The following is a 25975-nucleotide window of genomic DNA, read 5'->3' on the forward strand; positions in this document are numbered from 1 at the left end:
ATCCCTACTTCCCGCCTCTGTGTATCCTCCCCGCCCTCCTCCTCCCCCTTCCATACTGAGCAGGTTATTACTACACTGCAGAGCAATTTGTTGCAATGTCCCCTGCCACAGAAAGTATTCACTGCATCTATATTGAACATTTGACGATCACCAAGATACAGATCCTCATGCATCCTCTTTACAGTACCTCTAAACCCACTGACTCACAACAAAGCAGTTAGAATGCAAGAGCTTTATCTAAAGTCCAATTTACTGATTGAAATGTTGTATCTGTATTAACAGCCTTAGCAAGCGCAAACCCCAAACCCACTACATTGTATACATATGTGTGATTTGGAGCGCTACTGGGTTTAGTCACCTAAGGCTGGGGCCATGGTGCATTCGCCTGCGCGGAGGCTGTGAGGACAGCGGGTGCTTTCCCTGGCCATGGTGGACGGACCATGGGGGACGTTCCTAGGGGCGTCACGGAGCTGGTTCGGCCTCATTGGGCGAACCGCTCACGTGACCGGCCTGTCGCGCCAAGACATCCGTTTGAACGGATGTCTTGCGCACCGCGCGCTACCTCCCGCACAACACATGGGCGCGAACACTGGCAGACTATTCGCTCAGTTCTGCGGTACCATGGCCCCAGCCTAATGCCCACAACAAAAGACAAGAGCCTCAATGCTACATCCAATATGACAAACAATTTAATTCATTACGATGTATTTGAACTATTCTTCATAAATACCCATATTCATGAAGAATACAGATAAAATACATAGTAATGTACTAAATAATTTGTCATATTGGATGTAGCATTGGGACTCCTGTCTTCTCTGTATTAACATTGTTAACTTAATAAATAAAGCCTGGTTGCTGAGATGTGCCCTGGTATTGCATATTGGATGGGTAGACCATGCCTGTATGTGTCCTCCTAGCGGCAGCAATACTGCATGTGCCTGTGCAACATGTACACTAATATGTTCTTTTGGATTAAAAACAGGCCCCACCAGAGAACCCATCATTTACTCTAACAAATGTAATTATATTACCAGAGAAAAATCATTATTAAAAAAAAAAACTTGTTTGTACACAATGATTGACTCATATTTCTGGTTTCTGGCCTCACCCCTGTGTATCTAAATGATGCAAACAATTAATATGAACAGATGACCAACACACCAGAGGGTTTAGTTTTAAACTATTATCTCTTAAAGCCTTCCATATACGTACTGTACAACAACTAGACACGTAAACCTTCCGTGTGTTGCTCACTGCATCTTTATGTAATAACTAGAGCCCAATTGTTTCAGAAATTGGGAGTTCGTCATTAAACTGTTATAGTGCTGCTGGGGGAATGATCGCACAAACGCCTGTTCATGTCAATTGAAATCAACGTAAGTTTCTGTCCGATAGTGCCCTGATCAGCACCATCAGAATTTAATGAATAACCCCCAGAGCAGGGGTAGCCAACTCCAGTCCTCAATAGCTACCCACAGGTCAAGTTTTAAGGATATCCCTGCTTCAGCACAGATGGTGCAGTCTTCAATTGAGCCACTTGTGCTGAAGCAGGGATATCCTGAAAACCTGATCTGTTGGTAGCTCTTAAGGACTGGAGTGTGCTACCCCTACCCCAGAGAGTGTAATAGAGCCACGCCATCTTGTTTGAAAGGATTGAGGTCTTCTGCATAGAACCATAGACCTAATGCTTGTTTAGTCGATGGGTTGATCCAATTTAATCTAGATGTGCTCCCAAGCCATTGAACTGAGCATACACCTCTCTGGTGCAGCTCTGAGCTGGACTTATTCTGCTGTATTTAGAATCATAGAAAAGCATTATTTCCTTGTTCTTCTGTTTCAAAGTAGTGTTAGCTTTATAATAAAAGAAAAAAAAGGGTAATAGATGCAAAGCAGGAGATATTATGGTCTTTTACACAACAAGCTTTTGAGGCATCAAAAGGAAAAAATTTAAAAGCAAATTTTTATTTTCTAAAAAGTAGCAAAATATAACACTCGGGAAAGTCAAGAAAATGACATAATATAACCTTGAAAAAAATAGGTTAAAAAAACAAAAAACACCCTTAATGGACAAATCTGAAATGACAGAAAGTTTATTCTTATGATGGTTTTCCATTAATATAAAAGAAAAGTACTTTCGTTTTGCACTTGTGTATGGTCTCAGAATATGGCATATTTGCAGTTGTAAATCTTGTATATTTGGCGTCTAATCAAGAGCAGGGATTTACCACCCATTATAGTCTGTTTCTATCCATGCAACCTAATTGAGGAGCACCCAGCCTGCTACATTTACTCATTTTGTCACTTTAAGATGTTTATCCAACCTTTCTTTGGGGTTTACCTTGAAGCCAATAAAAAAATACCACTTGTAAGCACATTCACGTCTCAGGCAGGTCTGTAACCCTGCATGTCACCATTATCTCTTAGCATACAGTGCTTCCACTGCAGCCAGGGATTCTGGGAAATGACATGCAAATTAGCACACCGTGTCTCCTTGAAGCAGTAATCTATTATTTAATTTTAAAATATAATAATATGGACCTACGGATCTTCCATGGCCAAACATCAGTCCAAGATAGGAAAACCCATCGGGGTCGTTAGGTATTTGATATTAACGTTTCTCCAGATCATCCCAGTCGGTTTTAAAGGATGGGGAAAACGGACTGTCTAGCAAGGAATCGGCTAGTGTCCAAATCAATGATGGGGATAATAGCAGAACGCACGTTTTCCAACATTGTCTACATCTGATCTGACTTGTTGGTCAGTAGCCATGTTGGCTCCACATGAGGGATTGGAAAACATTCAACTCAATCTCCTGGGTCAGGGAGTTTTAGAGCCAGCGATAGATTGACGTCGTTCTGCATCAGAGAAGTCACAGTTTTGATAATATTCAAATTATTATAATTTTTTTGCAGCATTGTTGATTTAATTATATATATATATATATATATATATATATATATATATATATATATATATATATATATATTAAACTCCTCCAATGCTGAAGGAGCCTACAACATACTGTATAGTGACTGTGGAGCAGTATCTTAAAAGAAATATGTTGCAGACCACAACAGCACTGAATGAGTTAAAACCAGGGTGGATACTTGGTAATTGCTCGAGTTATTGACATAAATATTGGTTAATGATATTACCACACACATTTTTAAAAGCAGTAGCAGGAATAACAAAAACAAAGGCAATGTAAACTCAATTCACCTATATCTAAAAATCATAAAAATGTGAAACATTAAAATAAATTCTAAAAAAAAAAAATATTTGATGTTTTTAGCAATATACGAATAGCATCTAACTTTGAACATTATTGAAGAATGAACAGTTAAGAATATAAATAAAAATATTGAACCGTAAAACAAACACACATAAAATACAAAAAAAAAAAAATGGTTAGATAAAAACTAGGATGCTGCCTACTTCATTTCTGGTGGGTCTCCATAAGCTCCAATACGGGGTATGGTACAGCGATCCCGCAATGACTAACATTAACTTGTATGGCGGCTAACATGGGATCGCGGTGCGATAGGCTGTATCGGAGTTTCGTGAATAACACCCATAAATCTTAAATGGCTGGAATATTTTAATGTATTTAAGCTCTGTCACATAATAGGCAGTCAACTAACACAGGGGTGCTCAAATCCAGTCCTCAAGACCTCCCACCTCCCACCCTGTCAGGTATTAAGGATATCCCAGCTTCAGCACAAGTGGCTCTACCAGGAGCTCAGTCACTGGTTGGGGCCACCTGTGCAGAAGCTCCGATATCCTTAAAACCTGACCATTTAGGGCAGTCTGCAGGACTGGAGTTGAGAAACCCTGAAGGAACAGTATCGGAGCTGTAATTGAAGCCACAGTCCTCTAATCTTAGAACGGGAAAATGACCCATCCATCACTTCACTGGTCACCACATGTACGCGTCATCCTCGAAACCTAAACACAATGGCAGGTAGGAAGAAGGTCCCTACTACCTAATGGTATGTCTCTACGATATCACTGTCAACTACCGGCTCGCTCGCAGGGAAGTTGTTGTAACACAAGTTAATGGAGTAATTATATAGTAGTACTCCTGGAAGAAACAGTTCCAGAATAACAATCGTGTGTGATTATTGCAGATTTTGCTCTCAGTCCATCCAATGCCGACTATTTATCATTAAATGATAAAAACAAATTTAGGGTAATGATAGGCCTTGATGACATCTATGAAGATATTCTGCCAAAAATGTCTCAAACAGGGATCCCTAAAGTCCCTTCTTCAGGCTTTTCTGATCGAGAAAGGCAATGAGGCAAAAAAAATTCTGTTTTAAAATGACCTCATTCTGTTTTTTTGAAAAAGTCAGATTACTTTGTTAATTCTTAAAATTGTTAAATTGTTTTTCAGTGTCCTAACAGGATTTACATTTTCAAACTGTACACGAACATCTGGATTAAACCGATTCTCCCCACTGCCACAGAACAGTGGTGTTCAACCTTCTCCCTGGGGAACCGCAACACCAGATTTTAGGAACAACCTGCCTGGGGTTTCCTGAAAACCACAGTTATAACTACATAGTACTGTAAGAAACACAGGCAGAGGACTGCCACAACGCGGTTACATCACCACTATAGACTCATTTGCCCATCGGATGGTACAATGCTGAGGTAAATCGGCGACATTGGTGGTTCTAAGGTTCTGATCCACAAGGCTCCTTTTATTGCTGAGCAACGTGTCATTTAAAGCAGCACTGGGAGTGGGTGTCAACTAATTTAAAAAAAAAAGCATGGTCTCTTGCATACGCTTGAAATGCAGTCTTTGCATAGTTTTCTTGCCTAATCCAGTCACTTCATTGTAATACCATTACAGCACATTAGGGGGGCAGCCAAGAAACGGTATCAGGTGGAGATACTTTTGCGTGTTGGAGCTGGCACTACAATTAGTGCAAGTCACTTTTGCTGCATTACTCTGAACATGTCAGAAAATCACAGGTGCATTGCACTCCCTGTCTTCTTAGATATAGGCCCATGTTTACTAAGCACTGCGCTTACATAGAACACCTTCTGGTGCTGAGAGGCACCGTAGTGTGAAAAGTGTCGTAGGGAAGAGCGAGACTTCGTCAATATGGGCCATGATGCCAAATTAAGCTCTGTGCCGGCTGATAAACCGTATTCTCATCTACCGCGTCTACATGCATTTAGAAATCAATGCACAATACACAACATGGACAAAGGGGCACAATCCATTTAAATTACTTATTGAAGCTTACGTCACTTTTCTGAGGACAGGCTTAGTTGCTCAATAATGTTTTACAGGCTCCAATAACTACTAGATGTACAATTGAGACCTCTTGTCTCCATGTTGTGTGGCAGACGGCACAGATCAGTATATACACATTGCTTAGTACTGGGAGGGGTAGTACATAGCTGTGGGACCAGTATTTTCACCATAACAGCTCTTACTCTATGTGGGAAGGGTGGGACATGGATGCAGAGAGCACCAAAGTACTCATCTCTTACATTACTTTACATAAAGAGGGAAGGGTGGAGAGGTGTACAGGGAAGGGCGTTCCTGCCAAAATCGCATCAAAGACTAATGAGTTCTGTTATCAGTATTCTGGTTATTAAATATCCCCCCACTGACTAATGAAGCTGGCCACTCTAATGCTATATCTCAACACACAAACGCTGCTTACAAATCCTTCCAGATGAAGGCGACTTCCACTTCTCTGAATACCGCTGGAGCCAGGGTAACACCAGAAGGTCCACAGATAAACCAGTCATGGTGCTCAGTATTAAAGGTACGGGATGTTTCTCAAAGCTGGAGAGCCTGGTATTAAAAAAGTCTAAAATGCAAACTCCTAATTGAAAGCATAAATAAAAACGTTGTAATAAATAGTCACAAATCCATAGAAAAGAACGTGCGACAGGGTAAAGTGCACAGGGAAGCACCAGGGAACGCTTGCTTTATTAAATCCGAATTTGGTAGCCCACGTCATTCAGGGTGCTGAGGTTGGCTGGTTTCTTGTCCATCATCGCAGGCCTAAAGAAGGACAATTAGGACATGGTTAGATCACTCATATATCAGCCTCCACATTACAACGTACTGAAATCCTGTGAGAATCAAACACAGCCTACGTATGTCAACACGACACGCAGACAGCTGATGCTGGCAGCTGGGGGTCCGCCGCCCTTCTGACCGTGCGTAAAACAGGACACCGTGAGGCAGTGTGTCAGAATAAACTCTTGTGGCGTCGCGGAAGACTGCGGAAGCCGAGTGCTAATTCCCACGCTGTAGATATTTCTGGATAGCGGGTGTATGGGGGAAGACTGCTCTAGTGACAAGGGTGCCGTAACTGCTATAATTATCCACCCACTAAATGGGACAGGAGTTCACACTGCTAAGAAAAGATGGGATGTGTCTGCAGTATGAATTCATGCTTAGAATATAAACCCGCTCCTAACTCCCTCCAGCTGCTCCATTTAATGCCGAGTATATTTAGAACAATGAGGGCTTCTTCTTCCTTTGGCCTTTGACAAGCGCTTAACAACGGGTAGTATTTACAGAAGAAAATAATTAGGCTCAACTTAGTAAATAGCATGGGTTGGTGTATCAGAGGGGGGGGGGTGTTGCATGATGCTGCAGATGCTTAAATTACAAGTTGACTCATCCAGTCAAGTTTAAATGTAACGTAACCCTCGCATCACGCATTACCAGCACACCTAGCATTAACCACCACAAGCTGCAGTCAATGCTGTGAACCATATATACATATACACTCATACATGTAGTAATGACTTAAGTGAAAAAGGTTAACCAATGAACAAGAGAAGCTCAGTTACAGATATTAGTAAAAAAAGAGTCCACGCTGCTCATGATTTACTCTGTTTCTAATGAACTTACCAAACCCGGGGTGTCTTCCCGAGCAGCGCCATGGTGCCCCGACACCCAGAGACACCGCCGTTCCTGTAGTGGTGACACCAGTCAAAAATATTTGCCAGCCAGGCACAACATTGGTGTGTGGGGCAGGGCCCTGAATGGCGCTGGTGACCCCGGCAGCCATGTTTGTAGTCCATTAAGGAAACTACAAAACGTTTACATTTGTTTCTACGTGGAAACGGGGAGGAGGGATCCCCACGGGCCAGGGGACCACAGATGAGCTCCGGGTGACCCTCTAGTTCAAGTAAAGTACATTTAAGGGGGGGGGGGATTGCTGCTTTAACACTCACTAAGCTTTCCTCATATTTGTGATGGGACCACAGCACTCTAGCAGCTGACAGTCTAACCTTTAACCTCTGACCCTTAACCTCTGGCTGCCAAAAACAATGCGGGGAGGCCCCTCTGGCAACCAGGGGCTTAACGCCATATGTTCTGGCTACAGACATGTAGGGGATAATATGTTAAACTGTAATAGTGACGATTAAAGTATAAAGGAGTTTCCGTGTGGTAGACAGAGCAAGGATCGGCACTAATGCTGCTTGATGAATAACCCCCTTAGAATTGAAAAGCTTAAAGACAGGGACACTTTCATTTCACTTTCAGGTGGCTTAATCATTGGCTCAGCCATTGACTGATCCACCTGTGCTGAAGCAGGGATATACTGGAAACCTGACCTATTGGTGGCCCTTGAGGAGTGGAGTTAGCCTCCACTGCTTTAGCTGGTGCAATTTAGTGACTGAGCAAATAATTATCTATTAAAATAAAAGCTGATGGCTCAGTTGCAAAGTGCTACAGATCTTCATTTTTTTTTCTTTCAAATGTACCTGAACCCGGGGGTTCCCCCAAGACTGCTCTATGGTCCCCCAACATCCAGAGACACCCCCCAATTCATGTAGTGCCAGCACGAGGCATAAATATTTGCCCACCAGACACAAAATGGCCGCGGGGCCAGAGCTTGTTTCAGAGGTCAATAGAAAGCCGCAATGTCACTGGAGACTGTCAAAGTAACCCAAGTGATTAAGAACGGCGCTAAACAACACAATGTGCAAAATTCATAATGAATATGGTGATGTGAATAATAAAATAAATTGTAAGGTGAATTAGAAAAATTTGCGACCTTCAGAGGGAAATGTACACAATCCCTATGGTTACAGTATATATCCAGGGTTTGAAGGGAGTGAAATTTCAGGAACACCCCAAAACAGAAAAGATAAAATGATGGTGCAGTAGAATCACAGATGACTGGTATAACAAGACTTGGCTCAAATAAAATGCCTACTTACAAACAGTAAGTGGAGAATCAGCATGTAACGGGGGAACAGAATAACACACTCAGGCCTCAGTGCTCATTTGAAAAAAAAAAAAAGCTGTATTTCACCCTCGGCTTGTCCACTCAATTTCCTGGTGTTTCCACCTACTGTCATTGTAAAGATCAACATGACTATAAAAATGCCATACCGTGAGAAAGAGCCCTCCTGAGTTCCTGCATATTCTGTCCCCCGTTACATGCTGATTCTCCACTTACTGTTTGTAAGTAGGCATTTTATACGAGCCAAGTCATCTGTGATTCTACTGCACCATTATTTTATCTTTTCTGTTTTGGGGTGTTGCTGAAATTTCGTTCCCTTCAAACCCTGGATCTATACTGTCAGCCATCTTTTTTTTATTTTTTTTAAGAAACAACAAAACATTTAAAAACTGTTTTGCTCCAAACAGGGACGTCCCTGGAGAAAGGGGGACCATAGATTAGCTCCGGGGGACAACCTAGTTCAGACGAGGTTAAACAAAAACCTACACATTTCAAGAGGGATTGCTGCTCTGACAGCTTCTCTACAAGCCTGGTCTGCATTGCTAGCTCCCCAGTGATTGTCTGCAGTGTTTAGTTAAAGCTCCTTTGTATAAATCTACTTCAAGGTCCTGGCTGCCATAAGGTCTGCCACAGATCATGCTCCTCTGGCAGCAAACAAGATGAACGGCTTAAAAAAGTTAAAAGCTTCCATGGTTCTGCCAAATACCAATGTAAAACAGATTTAGAGAGCTGCAAGTGAAGGTCTGTCATAAGACTCCCCCAAAATAAAATGAGTGAAATGAGGCAATTGATGTTCTAACCAGCCTGGCTGGGCAATTCTTCCACCTGTAAGAGGTATACGCCTTATGATTGCTTAGAAGTGATGTTGCTAAGTTGGAGCACTCACGATTTGTCTCTCCTGCAGAAACGTCTCTGAGGGCTGGTACGTCCCCTGGGAGGGGACAGTGACTTCCCTCTTCTTTCTTTCACCGGAGACTGGGCACTTGAGGACTTCAGGATCTAAGGGAGGAAAGATGAAAACTCCTAGATAAATCGCCGTGTTCTGAATGATCAAGGCACAAGAAGAGTCTACTGTCTTTACCGTGAGATGTTGGAAGAGGTTAACTGAAACGGCAGTAAATGTAACAGATCCACACAGGATAACTCTTACCCAGGAGTGGGCAAAGTTTTGGAGCTGCGCCCCGCCCCCCTGTGTGACAGCCCCAGCGCTCGCGCCCTCCCTAGTCTGTGACCCGGCGTCAAATGACGCTGCGGGTCATGTGAAGTCATGTCACGTGACCCCTCAGTGTCAGTTGATGTCGCGTTGCCATGGCGACGCGTCCAGAAAACTAGAGAACCCCCGGTAAGTTGAGGTTGCAGAGGTCTTGCGCGGACCCCCGGCATTTTACTTAAATGCCTCGGGGAAGAGCACGGGGCCGCTGCAACAACCGCGCCCCCCCCCCCCTAACAAAATCCCGTGCCCCCCCCCCAGTTTGCACACCCCTACTCTAACCTAGCAAAATGAAGGACATTTAGGAGTACAAAGAAGACCAAGACAAGTGGTTCGGAAAGGGTATGGGCCACATTGTACATGTTGTACATGTTGTACATGTACATGTTGTACATGTAAATGTTAATATAATCTCTCATAACAGCACAACCGGTCTTCTTGTACACTTACAAACCCATTACAGACCTTCTGAAAGTCAACGTATCTAGGAGAAAACACAAGACGGCCTGAATTTTCCAGGGTCTCCACATTTGTGGGAACATGGAAAGAACGACTGACAGATCCCAATACTGAAATCCAGATCAAGGTATAAAAAAAAATGACAGCAACAGGTTTTCAATGACTAGATTTCTATTTACCGTATTGGCCCGAATATAGTACGGCCTCGCACATAACACGACCCTAAAGCTCACGAAAAATAAGAGGTGTTAGGCTGCGCATGTGATACGAGTACAGTTTTCAGAAGGACATTTTTATGAGAAAAAAAACATAGCACTATATACGGACCAATACGGGACTTTCCTTCAGAGCTGAACAGGTATTATGTCATTTCTTTCTTCCTCTACATAGATATAAAACAGAAAAACAGGCCAAATTAGCCGAAATAGTTTAACCCTTTGGGTGCCCCATTACGTAGCCTTGAGGTCTAGCATGCCAGGGTCCCCATGACACAATAGCCAAGTCATGGGGCCTTTTGCCCATTGGCTCAGAGCAGTGAACAAGATCTGACGAGATGGGACCCTCCTCTCCTGTTCATGTCCTCCAGTGACACAGCTACATTTGTCCGTACATTTGTAACGCTTCAATTGCACGGGCATATTATTACTCTCATACATGTGGGGTTATGCTTCATAGACACCCCCGTATTTCTACGAAATTAAACTCAAACAATTTGGATCTCTAATCTCAACCCACAAACAAGCTTTGCTTTAAACAACATGGCAATGTCGGTAGTTACTTTTGGGACTCAAAGAAAAAGACATCCTAGGATTCCTGTGTTTGCCTTTCAACACATTTCATTTTTCTCTATTGAAAGCACCCTACAAGGAACCGCGGAGGTGGAAATACACTGAAAGAGTTAAGAATGACTTTGATAATATGCACGTACCTTCATTCTCATGTCCCGGGCATGTTTCTCCAGCTCTTTCTTTATGTCTGCGCGCATCATCTTTCCCATATTGATTACTAGATACCGCCACTCGATAGGCTGAAAGGTGTGAGGATCGTGCGGCACGTATAAGCCAATTTTAACCTTCTTCACGGTGTGTAAATACTTCTTGTAAGAGTCCTCAAACTCGAAGATGAGTTCGCTAAGAGTCCGAAAGGACAATGGTTTGTCCATGAGGTCAGGTCTTCTGCTCATGCCCAGAGTGCCATAGCGTCCGTTACAGTGAATGCCAAGTACAACGTGGTGAAAGTAGATCCCTGAGAACTGAGTTTTAAAGCTGATGGGAAACCGTTCCACGGCCGCCTGTCCGTTCGTAAGATATCTGCACACACTGGGTTAAGAAGGTATAACAGTAATAGCAAGAGCAGGATGAGGTGTTCCAAGTCCCTCAGACATTGCTACACCTTGGTAACACGGTCCCCCATCAACGCAAAGAAAAAAAAAGCACAGGTACAATTTCTGCAGTATTCACCAAATGAAAATATCACTTGTGAACACATTCACGTCTCGACAGGTCTGCAACCCTGTTTCTCACCATTATCTCCTAGCATACATCGCTTCCACTGCAGCACAAATGTAATTACTGCTAAAATAAAACATGTTATTTGCACAGTACTGTACTAATGTTAAGGGTTTTTTTGTTTTTTCAACTCCCGTGTTAGGCTCCCACATTTAACATCTCTACATAGGAAAATAACCAGAATTCTTTCCAAATCACCGGTTCATAACAAGCAAGCTTTGTAAGAACATGTCCATGGGCTGTGCCCGACCTTTCTCAAAGTCTTACAGTAAAATGTTTATTCTAGTTAATCTCAGTAAACCCATTGCCTTCTATTCCAGAATCCAGATAGCTAAAAACACATAGATTTAACCAGATGTATAGAAAGGTCAATAGGACATTTTTTTTAAATCATAGGTTAAATTACAAGCAAATTAGTGTTTAAGTTGTTGTTTGTCTGACAAATGGCGATTTGTGTAGTTTTACAATCTGCATAATAAAAAAAGTTAAGCTGGCATACCTTCCTTGGTATGTCTTCATATCCTTACAGTTACCCAATGATATTACATATCCATTTATCTGACGGTAAGTGTGAGGTGTAAGTAAACTGTCAAACATTTCCCAGTACAATATATTCACAGGTTATTTTTTTTATTCATTGATTTTTATTTATAAAATGTTTTACCAGGAAGTAATACATTGAGAGTTACCTCTCGTTTTCAAGTATGTCCTGGGCATAGTTAATATGACAAATAATACATGGTTACAAATACAGTTACATAAATGAACTGAGTATATATTATATACAATACATTGCATGCACGGTTATTAGTATGATAGTTTGGTGTCCTGTCCGTTCCCCTCGTAGGAAGTAACTGAGGTCACGGAACGTGTCAGTGGAGGTTTGTTTTGGCTCATGTAGCCCCCTCCAGCATGTGTATCCTGCTAAAGATATAATAAACTACGCTCCTTATCAAAAACTGGGCCACCTCTTACATTTGGTCTGAAAAGGTCATTGTTGAGCCTTCAGCGGGTCCAATTAGGTGCACACGGAAGAGTGGCTGGAGCCAGGGAGAATTGTCAACTCAAGTATTCTTGTTTGCAAGTCGGTTTTTATATTGTACATCCAAGAAATGTTGATGTTGGGCGACTCCTCAATTATTAAAGTAACAAACTTATGGTCAACGTTTCGATGAAGACGCACCTTATGCAAGATTGGTGTATATTATTTTATTTATTAATAAAATGTTTTACCAGGAAATAATACTTTGAGAGTTACCTCTCGTTTGCAAGTACTGTATGTCCTGGGCATAGCTTTATGATGGCAATTTGGGCCCGGCGGGGAGTTCGGCAGGGCCCGGTGCAGTGGGAGTATCGCAGGGCCTTACCTGCTCCAGAGCCGGCATCTCCTCCTGCTACATCGCGATGTCATGGGCGTCATCACCATGATAGCAGGAGGAGATGCACTTCCAGAGACCCCGCAGGGCCGGCTGTGATGTTTGCGGAGCTCAGTGCAGGGACATGTGTGGGGCCTCGGCTCTTACCGTCTCCGGCAACATCTCCCCCTGCATAGTCCGGTCATCATGGCTCCGCAACGTCAAGTTGCCATGACAATGGGACGTCACGTGGTGTCACCATGTGTCCCGTTGTCATGACAACGCGACGCCATTGGACATAGCGGAGCCATGATGACGGGACCATGCAGGAGGAGATGTCGCCGGAGAAAGTAAAAGTTACAGAGGCCCTGCGTTCTCCCTCCCCCCCCCCCACCCCCCAGCAAGCCACTTCATTGTCGTGGGGAAGAGCACAGGGCCTCGGTAACCGCCATCACGCCGGCCCTGCCTTCCCCCGACAATCAGGTTAAATGTTGTGGGGAAGGGCGCAGGGCCTCTAAGTGCGAGGTTAGCCGGCCCTGACATTGACAATACATGGTTACATTAAATGAGCAGAGGTTATACATTCAGTTTACAGACATTTCGCGGGCAGTTAGAGATATGATTATGGGTGTACGTTACCGTTACAGACATTTCGCGGGCAGTAAGAGATATGATTATGGGTGTACGTTACCGTTACAGACATTTCGCGGGCAGTTAGAGATATGATTATGGGTGTACGTTACCGTTACAGACATTTCGCGGGCAGTAAGAGATATGATTATGGGTGTACGTTACCGTTACAGACATTTCGCGGGCAGTTAGAGATATGATTATGGGTGTACGTTACCGTTACAGACATTTCGCGGGCAGTTAGAGATATGATTATGGGTGTACGTTACCGTTACAGACATTTCGCGGGCAGTTAGAGATATGATTATGGGTGTACGTTACCGTTACAGACATTTCGCGGGCAGTTAGAGATATGATTATGGGTGTACGTTACCGTTACAGACATTTCGCGGGCAGTTAGAGATATGATTATGGGTGTACGTTACCGTTACAGACATTTCGCGGGCAGTTAGAGATATGATTATGGGTGTACGTTACCGTTACAGACAAGATTAAAATGTGAGCCAGCTGAGAATCTCTGGTAGGTTACAGGTATCTTGAAAAAGGTGCAACTGCACCGAAACGTAGAAAATACATGTATTAGGTGTGTAAAGTTTCTCACCATTTCATAACTTTGGGCCTTAATGCAGTTCACTGGCTGAGGCCCCACACGTCCGTTTCTGCAAGTCCTCCTGTCTAGTTACAGCTTGTATAGCAGCAGCAGCAGCATTACTAAGGATGTAGGTGGCACTAGAGCATAACTAAACTGAGCAACTGCTTAGCATGGCCCATATTCAGACTAAGGCACTGAAATGAATATTACATTAACATGTCATTGTTGTTTAGCCTAGATTCAAAACCCTTAATGGACACTCATTTGGACCCATGGATCTTGATAGCTGTAGGGTCCCATGTAATGATCTTACTCTCCATGTGAGAGAAAGGGGGATACTTATAATAATCAGCCCAAAACAAGTCCAAAATGTAACAGTCCAACTGCTTTTGTGAGCATACACTTTATGTGGCAAGGTAAAATGTGCTGGAGAGGTGACCGGCCCCCCCAATTATCTCCTTCCTAGTGCCGTCAAACAGCTCGCACCACATCAGACTGAGCACAACGTTTCTGGGACTATTTTTCTTAGTATGCAGACAAGCTAACATGTAGGGAAATGTACTGTGTGGATGAGAGGTTTATAGGTGGGGTCTTGGTTTAATCTGCTGTACAAACAAAGACATGCAGATATTTGACAGTCGCACCCAGCGACTAATGAAAGTCTATCTCTAAACCAGCATGAAGCTGCAGTAATTACTCTGCGTGCCGATATGTCAGAGTTCTGCGGGAGAATATACTGATTACTCTGCATGCCGATATGTCAGAGTTCTGCGGGAGAATATACTGATTACTCTGCGTGCCGATATGTCAGAGTTCTGCGGGAGAATACACTGATTACTCTGCGTGCCGATATGTCAGAGTTCTGCGGGAGAATATACTGATTACTCTGCGTGCCGATGTGTCAGAGTTCTGCGGGAGAATATACTGATTACTCGGTGTGCCGATGTGTCAGAGTTCTGCGGGAGAATATACTGATTACTCTGCGTGCCGATATGTCAGAGTTATGCGTGACGATACAGTGATTACTCTGCGTGCCGATATATCAGAGTTATGCGTGACGATACAGTGATTACTCTGCGTGCCGATATATCAGAGTTATGCGTGACGATACAGTGATTACTCTGCGTGCCGATATGTCAGAGTTATGCGTGACAATACAGTGATTACTCTGCGTGCAGATATATCAGAGTTCTGCGTGACGATATGTCAGAGTTCTGCGTGACGATACAGTGATTACTCTGCGTGCCGATATGTCAGAGTTCTGCGGGAGAATATACTGATTACTCTGCATGCCGATGTGTCAGGGTTATGCAGGAGAATATATTGATTACTCTGCGTGCCGATGTGTCAGAGTTCTGCGGGAGAATATACTGATTACTCTGCATGCCGATGTGTCAGAGTTATGCAGGAGAATATATTGATTACTCTGCGTGCCGATGTGTCAGAGTTATGCGTGACAATACAGTGATTACTCTGCGTGCAGATATATCAGAGTTATGCGTGACGATACAGTGATTACTCTGCGTGACGATATGTCAGAGTTCTGCGTGACGATACAGTGATTACTCTGCGTGCCGATATGTCAGAGTTATGCGTGACGATACAGTGATTACTCTGCGTGACGATATGTCAGAGTTCTGCGTGACGATACAGTGATTACTCTGCATGCAGATATATCAGAGTTCTGCGTGACGATACAGTGATTACTCTGCGTGCAGATATATCAGAGTTCTGCGTGACGATATGTCAGAGTTCTGCGTGACGATACAGTGATTACTCTGCGTGCCGATATATCACCAATGTTCTGCAGGAGGATTCAACACAAACTGTAAACAGGATATTTGTCCTCAAACTTTAAATATTTTCAGCAACATGTATTTACTTTCTCATTTCTTCTTCAGACATGAAATTAAGCACATTTAACACCTTCAGTGATAGAAGGGCGTACAACGTAAAATACTAACAAATACCAGCATAAATCTCCAGGATACAACATCAAAAGAAAAGCATCAGTGCAGAAAGCATAACAGGATTTTTGTAACCCTTTTCTTGCCATCGGGGCCTGCAAGGCATTGCCCAATAATTGCACCAAAAACCATTACTGCAAAATCCCTATAGGGCAAACCCTCAACTTGTGCGAGGGGCGCATTCCTGGAAAACCTCGTGCAAATTGAACTGAAGTTTATATGGGAAAATCGGGATCCGTTCCCGAGACCTCCAAAAGTCCCTTTTCCCCCTTCCCACAAAACATCTCGCATGCCGCGCAACACCACAACACGTCTCGCGTGCCGCCACAAAATGTCTCACGTGCCGCGCGCCACCACCACCACACGTCTCGCGTGCCGCGCTCCGCCGCCACCACCACACGTCTCGCGCGCCGCCACCACACGTCTCGCGTGCCGCGCGCCACCACCACACGTCTCGCGTGCCACGCGCCACCACCACACGTCTCGCATGCCACGCGCCACCACCACACGTCTCGCGTGCCGCGCACCACCACGTCTCGCATGCCACGCGCCACCACCACACGTCTCGCGCGCCACCACCACACATCTCGCGCGCCGCCACCACACGTCTCGCGTGCCACGCGCCACCACCACACGGCTCGCATGCCACGCGCCACCACCACACGTCTCGCGTGCCGCGCACCACGTCTCGCATGCCACGCACCACCACAAGACGTGTGGTTGTGGCGTGCGGCACGTGAGACGTGCGCCACCACAAGACGTCTCGCGTGCCGCGCACCACCACAAGACGTCTTGCGTGCCGTGCCACACACCTCCACAACATCTCTCGTGTGCTGCGCACCACCACATGTCACGCACGCCAACTCATGTACAAGCGACACGCCCCTCGCGCATTTTACATTTTGGTATTACTAATTAAACCGCATACGTGCGAATTCACATTAACTGAAATCGAGGGTCCACTGTAATTGTTCTTCCTGCTTGTCTCTGCCCACTGCGGTAAACATCACCAGACAGTCACACCACATACGGCCAGAAACACACATGGTGAGGGATAGAGTAATGCAAAGTTAACAATACATTCCCTTTACTCCGAGCGGGCGCCTGTTGATGCACTGTTAACGGTAACTTGTGGCCATTTCAAACAAGTTGCTGCCATTTCCATCACAGGAAATGTATGTTCGTCAGCCTAATTTTTCAATGGGTAAAAATATGTGAGAAACTAAAAAGAAAAAGCTGTTTTCTTGAGTATTTTCCTGTCATTCCCCAAAAAAACCTCTCTGAATGGCTTACATGTGGATTTAAGTGTTTCTGTGCCCCCGTAGCAGGAGTTCACATAATGTGCTTATTCACAGCAATTGTCCTTTGGAAACCCTGCCTATACTAGAACATTTTTGCTTCTCCTGAATACCCATCTATGAGCACAACACAAAAGGCTTCAGTCACGACCCACGAATAACCCTCCTACTCTACTGCCAATGTCATCTTGGGGGAATAGCATGAACCAGAAGAGAACAGTAAGGCGGGCGGACGCCTCTCAGTGCAATATCACTACAAATACTGGGGAATGAGCTTTCAGTACCAAACTAATGAAGTGATCGCTACAATGAGGTCTGTAAGGTGCACTAAAGGTAATTACATATATAATGTGAGAGAAAATAAATAAAAAGCCCCATTTAGGTGCATTCATAACCAGTGAAGGATAATGGGTAGTGAAAGAGTTCAAAACTAACTTTAACTTTAATTATATATATATATATATATATATATATATATATATATATATATATATATATATATATATATATATATATATATATATAGGTATCAGTACCGTGTTAGCCGAGCTTCAATAATCAAAAAATAAATAGATGATACCGTTCTGTGGCTAACGAAATGCTTTTATTTGTGCGAGCTTTCGAGATACACTGATCTCTTCTTCCGGCGATGTTACAATGAATGAAGCAAGCAAAAGGTGTACTTAAAAACAGTGTCTCTTGGAATGTTATCTGTGCTAGTCCTTCCCCCGGTGTGAGGCCCAGATCCACAAAGCCCAGGGAACTCAAGGCTCATAACACAACGTTGGCTTCACAAGGAGCGCACACGATGCCCACCGATTTAACATTGTATCCTCAAAGCTAATCACATGCAAAACCAACGGCCAAACTACATCACGTTTGAATAGACTTAACGTCACATTATTGTAGCACAGCGTTGTGTGACTCTCCAATAACATTGTGTTACGCATGTCTCAGCGTTACTCCTGAAATAGGTCATTTGCTCAATTTGGGAGAAGGAAATAACACCAGGAACTACTGTAACTGAGGTGTTACACCCATCTACACTGTATAATAGGGTTTGGATGGGAGTAACCCCTGGTATAGATATGACTTATGGTTAAACTTTGTTTTTGTCATTGAAAGGAGCAGTCGAAGCAATTTCGTACGTGTGTTTAAAAAAAAAAAAAAAAAAATCAGTTCTGTAGCGTTAGATAATATTTATGACCTTTTTTTTTTTTTTAAATTCAACTCAATCCCAGTTTTAATATCATGAGCATCTTTTGATTTCTATAGCAGGCTTTAGCCCACCTCCCCAGCAGTGTAAGATATTTGCAACACTTTCCTGTTTGTGATCATTTGTTGTCAATATTCCCAGCAGTTTGAGCTGCAAACTGTAACAATAATGTTTCTTTAGTAATAGAAGAATACATTGTAGCTGCTGAGTTACATTGACTGAGGGCTTGATTGAAACTGAAAGGCAGCCATTAAGTGAACCCTGGGAAGCAGGATCTTTGCAGATCGATCACGGGAGAACTAATCGAACTAGGTACCTAGTTTTCAATAAAGGTAATCAAAGGCTGCAGATATTTAAAAAAAAAAAAAAAAAAATACATTTTAAATAAATAAGTGCCGCTTGGACTGGTTCTTTAAGTTAGAATAATGCCACATTAAGTGATTTAGCAGGACTCTGTGGCTTTGGGCCTAAATCTTTGCATCCTTGGAGAAAATAAAAGATAAGTAGATTAAATCCACCGACACTGAGTTCACATCTCCAGCCATGTAACCTAAACGCCCCCAACATGTGTTACACTGGGAAAAGGAGAGAAAGTGGACAAGATAGATACTTTAAAATATCTCAAACGTATAAATAAGGTGCAGCAGGACTTGGGTTCAAACTTTAGAGCTGGAAGTTGGTAAAGGACATGTGAAGTACTTTTTCACGAGAGTAGCAGAGGCAGGGAACAGCCTTCCGGTAGGAGTGGTAGGGGTAGATAGTGTCCAGGCACAAGAATCCAAAATAGTTGCAATAGACCTTACAGTGTAGGAAGGGTGAAATAATTGCCATAGATCATATTGTAGAGCAGTGGTTTTCAATCTTATTTCTCTTGGGGTGCCCCTAATTAGAGTGCTGAGTTGCTGAGGCACCCTTACAACAGGACAGGGTCACATAATAACAGGACAGAGAGTCAGAGGGGGCAGGGAGTCACAGAAACACACACACACACACACACCCCAACAGGACAGAACAAATACACACACACACACACACACACACACACACACACACACACACACCAACAGGACAGAACAAATACACACACACACACACCAACAGGACAGAACAAATACACACACCAACAAGACAGAATACACACACACACACCCCAACAGGACAGAACAAACACAAACACACACACACCAACAGGACAGAACAAACACACCCACACCCACACACCAAACAGGACAGAACAAACACACACCAACAGAACAAACGAACGCACACACACACACACCAATAGAACAAATACACACAAGACAGGACAGATCGCCTCACCTCTCTCCGGTACATGCGGCATCCTCTGCTTGGCCACACCCTGTTGGCTCTGGACACCTCCACCTGATTGGCTGTATTACCCAGCAGCAGCCAATCAGGATCGAGGAAACTGCCCAGCCCCCTAGCAACTGCCCTGCAAGAACAGAGAAATCCCCCGCACCCTTTCGATCCTCTCATGGAACCCCAGAGTGCCGCTGAACCCCGCTCGGGAAACACTGACGTGGTTTATGTATCAAGGCAAAAGCAGAGTCATTCTGGGCAAAGAAACTGCACTATATGTATCACAGAAAAAAAATCCTACTGATTTTAATGGGGCTTGTTTCGTTGATGCATATGGCGCTTATATGTCGCCCCATTATTGAATCACATTTGCCTTGATACAGAGACCCCTATGATTTTACTTAAAGGAAAGAAAAATGGACATGCAACATATGTCTACAGAGCCTTAACCCTTTTGCATCCAGGGGGTCTGCAATGTGTGGCACTGTATTTAAATCTCAGCTTTTAATTTAGAGACACCACTGTAAAAATATAAACAATGCTAAGAAGTGGAGCTATCTGCAGAAAAGTCCCAAACAAAGGGCGTGTACAACCCGCTCACAGATATGGGGAGAGCACACGTTTCTGAAATAAGGTTTGCATGAAAACCCTGAAAAAGGTTTGGTTATGAACAGAAATAAAACCCATGGCAGACTGAATTTGCAGTGCACACCGTCCTGTCCACACTGTATGATAAATGAAACCAGAAATACGACGACCCTCGTTACAATCACACCGTAAATGCCAGTGACACAATCTAGCAAGTGACCTGATTAAAATGACATCCCTCTAATCCCCTCATCTCAGGTGACTGGTTCGATGGTCACTGCCGGCGTCGCCGGTTGGTATCCTAGTAACTGCAAAGCTTTCTACACATGGCTTGAACTGCACGATTTACAAAGAAAAAGCAGAAATAAAGAGCATGGCGCCCAACAGAATATTCTGGAACACAGAGGGGTGTGGTGTAAAGATATAATAATAGTACAAACATGTATTTCTAAGGCTAGGTCCCCAGTGCAGCCGGCAGCGCGTTTGTGTTCCCGAGTGGCGACGCGTCACGTGGTGTGGCAGGGAGCCAATCAGAGAGGCGGGGGAGAGTGAGAGGTGGGGGGGTGAGGGAGAAGTCTGCTGAGGTGTGTGTGTGTGTGTGTGTGTGTGTGTGTGTGTGTGTGTGTGTGTGTGTGTGTGTGTGTGTGTGTGTGTGTGTGTGTGTGTGTGTGTGTGTGGGGAGGGCATAGGTTGTTTTTTTTTAGTTTGCTTGGCGTCGTGGCCCCGCCCCCTCGTCATGGCCACGCCCACACAACCCATTTTGGCCACGTCCCCCCGCGCCTCAGAACACTGAGTCTAATTGTGGAGCCCAAGGCACAGGAAGATGGAGCAGCTTAAGTCAAAGTCCCGAGGAGAGGGGACACTGGGAGTTTAACTGGGTTCATCCGTTTCAAGGCAATGACATTACCCCTGAGCTGCTCCTTCAGGGACATTTTCAAAAGGATCAATCCATACAACCAATATGCCATCCTGAGAACCAAGATATGCAGACATTTGTTTCCCAAGATACCGGAAAATGAAAAGCGCAAATCCGACCCACTTAGCCCAACCCTTAAAATGGTGATAGAAAATCTAATGAACTTTGGGGTTCTGGAGCTTGCTGGGTTATGCAGCTGTTGTTGTTTGGAGGTGTGGACCCTCCTCCCCAGGGGTTAAAGCTCGCCCCGCCCCACTTTCCAATAAGCAATTGTTATTTTGTTCAGGTGTATCACAGACCCAGTATGGTTTTTCTCTCTCCAGCAAAAAAGAGAGGTACATGAGAATTTTACCAGGTAGTGTTAGGACCTGCAGATTGGTCATGCCTTGGTGTTGGCTGCAGGCTTATAATGCTTTGGCTAAAGGGTTTAACTAAATGACCCTTATTCCTGAGCAGATTAGCACTGAAGTATTGTACTATATGTTGTGTCACTTTGTATGTTGCGCTGGGCCTTTCTGTTTTTATTTCTATTGTGTAACTTAGTACGACCCCTATGGTAAGGTGTAGCTCTTGCTGCACAGACCTCAAATCCGTTCTGAGAAACAGCTCAATATATGTTTTCAAAGGGCAATTACTAACTTAAGAAGAAGGTAGCGAAACAGAATATAACCCCCTTCTGGTTATGCATAAGACCACAATTCTACATCAGGCACACCAACAGCTTTAAAACATTCAATAAGAAAGATTGAGGTTACTGACCCGGCTGCTCCAGGGGGAACAAGCAGCCTTTTATCCAAAATCTAGCAGATATAGGAAAATACCTCCAGGCACTCTCAATGTAACTTCAACTATTTATCAGCCAAACATCTTATACAGGTCAACGTTTCAGCAAACAAATGCCTTCACCATGTTAATGATAATAATATTCTAGGACAAGGTCACCCACATGAAAACCCGAAGGAAACTCCTGCAGTGCCTTATCCCTGCTTCAGTCAGTGACTCAGCAGCTACAATGTATCCTTATGTTACTAAGGTAACATTATCTAAATATGATGCGGAATCTAATATTCACAGTTAACACTTGGACATCTAGATGGGCCAGTACACCAGCAACAAAAATGCAGGTGGAAAGACAATCTCAATTGGATACGCCATTTGCCATTAAATTACTGATTGTTACTGTAATTAATTCCTTATTAAGGCATCACTCTACGCCAGGGGAGCGCAAACTTTTTGTGCTGCGCCCCCCTGTCACTCTGCCCCGGTTCTCGCGCCCCCCTGCCTACCTTCTTTCGCGTCAGATGACGCTGCGTGGGCGTGTGACGCAACACAGACGGCTGAATCCCAGTAAGTAAATAGTTGCAGGGGCCTCACGCGATCCCCCGGCATTTAATTTAAATGCCTGGGGGAAGAGCGCGGGGCCTCTGCAACTGCCCGCGCCCCCCCAGCACAATCTCCCGCCCCCCCTGGGGGTCGCGCCCCCCACTTTGCGCACCGCTGCTCTACGCTATAGAAAATGATAATATTGTTTTTTCCATATGTTTCCTGAGTTGTCCTCAGTTGTGGTTAAAGAGGTGACAGAGGTTTCAAACCGAGTAAGCTACTTTAAAAAAAAAAAGCAGTTCCCTAATTCGACTCATTTGGAAAGTGACCTCCAGGTGCCCTTCAAAGCCGATCACAACCTTATTTTTATTTGTTTTTTTTAAAGGCCCACAGCCTGCAGCAAAGTGTTCACATGGCAACTCCTGCTGTTGATCCTCACTTTCTTCACTCCACCAGGCAGTGCACAGTGGTTTTCCATGCAGACCACATAAGGATCTTAACAGATACGAGCTTAATCTTCTCAGATAATGTCACTACATGGGGTTCAGTAGCCACGCTCATTTAGGTGGCGAGCTCATTTTTTTATTAATAAAATATCCTGTTTAAAAACCAGCCCCTGTTGACTCACATGGTCCTCACTTTTCTTATTCATCCCTCCCTGGAACCAGAAAGTAGCGCACAGAACCACGCCATGGTCTTTAGGATGGACCCTGTTCCCAAATAAGGGATGGGTGACCACTCCTGAAACAATCTGTGCTTCATCTCCAGTTCTGAACTGGCTTCAATCCAGAGGAAAGCTCCAGATTACCGTAAATCAGCGGTACTCAACTCCGGTACTCAACCCTTCCCCCGCCCCCTCCCACCAGGATATCCTTGCTTCAGCATAGGTGGCTCAATCTGTCTACGACTTAGCCGCTGATTGAGCCACCTGTGCTGAAGCAGGAATATCCTGAAACCCTGGCCTGTTGGGAGTGGGGTGGGGGTTGGGGAAGGGCTTGAGGACTGCAGTTGAGCCCCCCTGCCTTAAATGACTACTGCAGATAGCTGGATGTAGAAGGCTTAATTGTAATACAAGATACAGCTGCAGAAACATTATTCTAAGAAACAGATGTCACATATTTCTCTAGGGAGGGAGTGCATCACTTGTGAGTTCATAAAACAGTTACAAATTACAGTGAAGAACCCATAGACGACATTTAAATCGTCCTTCAAATAACACAAATAATCCCAGCAAAGGGTTTAGAAGCCAACTAACCACCTCGCTACAATAATTAACAATATGACCCTTTCTTCTGCAATGGGTTTGGCTTGGAATCATTTAGAAATGTTCTATTTTTGTCACGGGAAAGCAGCGGACTTGGGGACAGCTGATCTAAGATATTGGCCATTTTCAACGATGTGCAATTTTGTCCCACATTGGGTCACAAATGTTTGTGCAAATGTCACGAGAAAGAAATGTGCACAGCAGCAAAACAAACACACACAAAAAAAGGATATTTTTGACATTCACAAAGCCAATGATGCGAACTTCATCGGAGAAATGTTTCACGTGCCACAAACTGGAGCATTGATCCAAAACCGTCCCAAATTGCATTATTTTTTACTCTGCGTGGAAAGTATCAAGTATCCATTTCGTCCCTTAGTTTGCTGCACTTGCGCATTTTAGAAGGATTTAGAGGAACAGAAAGTTAGCACAGTATTATAATGAGATGTGTCAGGCATTGAGCCTATAACTGGTGCCGTTTGCCTCTCTCTGCGACAAATCCGCCAGGTTTAGGCGATATCAGCTTCTGCTCAGAAGAAATCTGCGCCAACGCAAGATGTGAAAGGGTCGCACGTCGCTCCTCGCACATTGACGCAGATGCCCTGTGTTTGGCATAAACGGTACCTTTTTAAATCCCTTTCCCCCATGTTTTTTTTTTAAAATACATTTTTAGCATAAACATTTGGTGCATTAGTGAATTTTGCCAAGAATCTTGCGCAAAACCACAAAAGTCAACACGTCTCAAAAAACACCAAAACATTAGCAAATGTAAGTGTCAAATTTGATCCTGGACTATGATACTGGTGTCTGGCAATTTCTGTTAAAATCTAACATTTCACTGCTTTTTTTTTTTACATTTTTTTTTAAAAACAGGAATATCCAAAATTCACCAGGTTCTCAATGTTGGGTGAGTATATCTCCCGTCTCCAGACGTTACATACATGTGAATAGATTTACTTTTCACGACGTCTGATCTTGGAAAGTACCATGGGAACTCCAATCTCCAATTTAATACTCTGTGCCAGTCAGTGTCTTTACTCACTCAGCCGCTCCTTCTCCCTATCTAATAATTACTTCCTCCTCATTGCTTTATCAGGCCGTTAAAGGATACATTCCCAGGATAACCGCTTCCAGGCATTTGATCGGCAATGATTCCCGGGTCATCTCTCGCGCCGTCTCCATTAACCTGAAATGAAACACATCCATAAAAAAAAAAAATTAAAAAATACTTAGGTACAGCGTATATATAATATATATATATATATATATATATATATATATATATATATATGCACAGTGCCTCCATTTGATCCATGGATCAGCAGAGGAGAGAAGCAGATTGTATCAAGATGTGTCAGTAATTGCCTTAAGGAATTAACTACACATGGATATTTCCCACCACAAGAAAACCTTTGTGTGCTTTGCTCTGCTGTCAGCTGTCTTCCTGGCTGTGTTCTGGTACAGTCACAAGAACGGGTTTCTGTTGGAAGCGATTTGACTCTTGTTATTTTTTTTGGGACACACTACAGCTGCAAGCTTGGCAGGGATTGCTTTCCATTATCCATGGTGCTAAATATGTGGCTGGATGATACATACTGTATTTGTCCTTACAAAACTTTTAAACCTGCGGGGTTGAGGAAAGCTGCACCCTATGAAAAAGGTGTCAGCCAGGAGAGTGCTGCTTAAAGTTAATATTTCGTGTACACTAAGACTATAAGTCCGAAAGGACCTGGACACAGAATTCACTTTTGTGCGGAATCTGCACAGTTTTTCTTAAAACTACATATGACCCCCCACAAGAGAAGTGATACGCTGTATGGTTACCACCCTATAACTACATAAGCGAAGACCATTTTCGGCAATGGCGCTCTTCCCGTGGCACTAAATAAAACCTGTACGTGTAGAACCACGATTTACCCTGCAGCACATTGTTGGGTTGAAGAGGCGATTGTATCAGGGGAGAAGCACCCCGCAAATATATGTTTTGCCTTTCTTAAAGAGGCACTCCTGGCAACACTTATTTATATATATATATATATATATATATATATATATATATTATTTTTTTGTTTGTTTTTAGATTGCATACACC

General features: G+C 43.7%; 1 protein-coding gene across 3 annotated transcripts in view; it reads right to left on the minus strand.

Moving 5' to 3' along the window:
- Window positions 1–3208: 3208 nt before the first annotated feature.
- Window positions 3209–25975, minus strand: part of VASH2 (vasohibin 2) — a 64124-nt gene continuing 41357 nt past the window's right edge. For 2 of the 3 annotated variants that reach the window (XM_075595653.1, XM_075595651.1), the window contains exons 5-9: window positions 24995–25069; window positions 10835–11216; window positions 9124–9236; window positions 6893–6955; window positions 3209–6031 (exon numbers count right to left, since the gene is read on the minus strand). In XM_075595653.1, the coding sequence (XP_075451768.1) occupies window positions 5959–6031; window positions 6893–6955; window positions 9124–9236; window positions 10835–11216; window positions 24995–25069 (706 nt within the window). In that variant the 3' untranslated portion in view covers window positions 3209–5958. The remainder of the gene's footprint in view (window positions 6032–6892; window positions 6956–9123; window positions 9237–10834; window positions 11217–24994; window positions 25070–25975) is intronic. The other variant, XM_075595654.1, reaches the window with a different exon arrangement.

This window comes from Ascaphus truei, chromosome 4 (assembly GCF_040206685.1).
Source record: "Ascaphus truei isolate aAscTru1 chromosome 4, aAscTru1.hap1, whole genome shotgun sequence".
NCBI classification, from domain to species: Eukaryota; Metazoa; Chordata; class Amphibia; order Anura; family Ascaphidae; genus Ascaphus; species Ascaphus truei.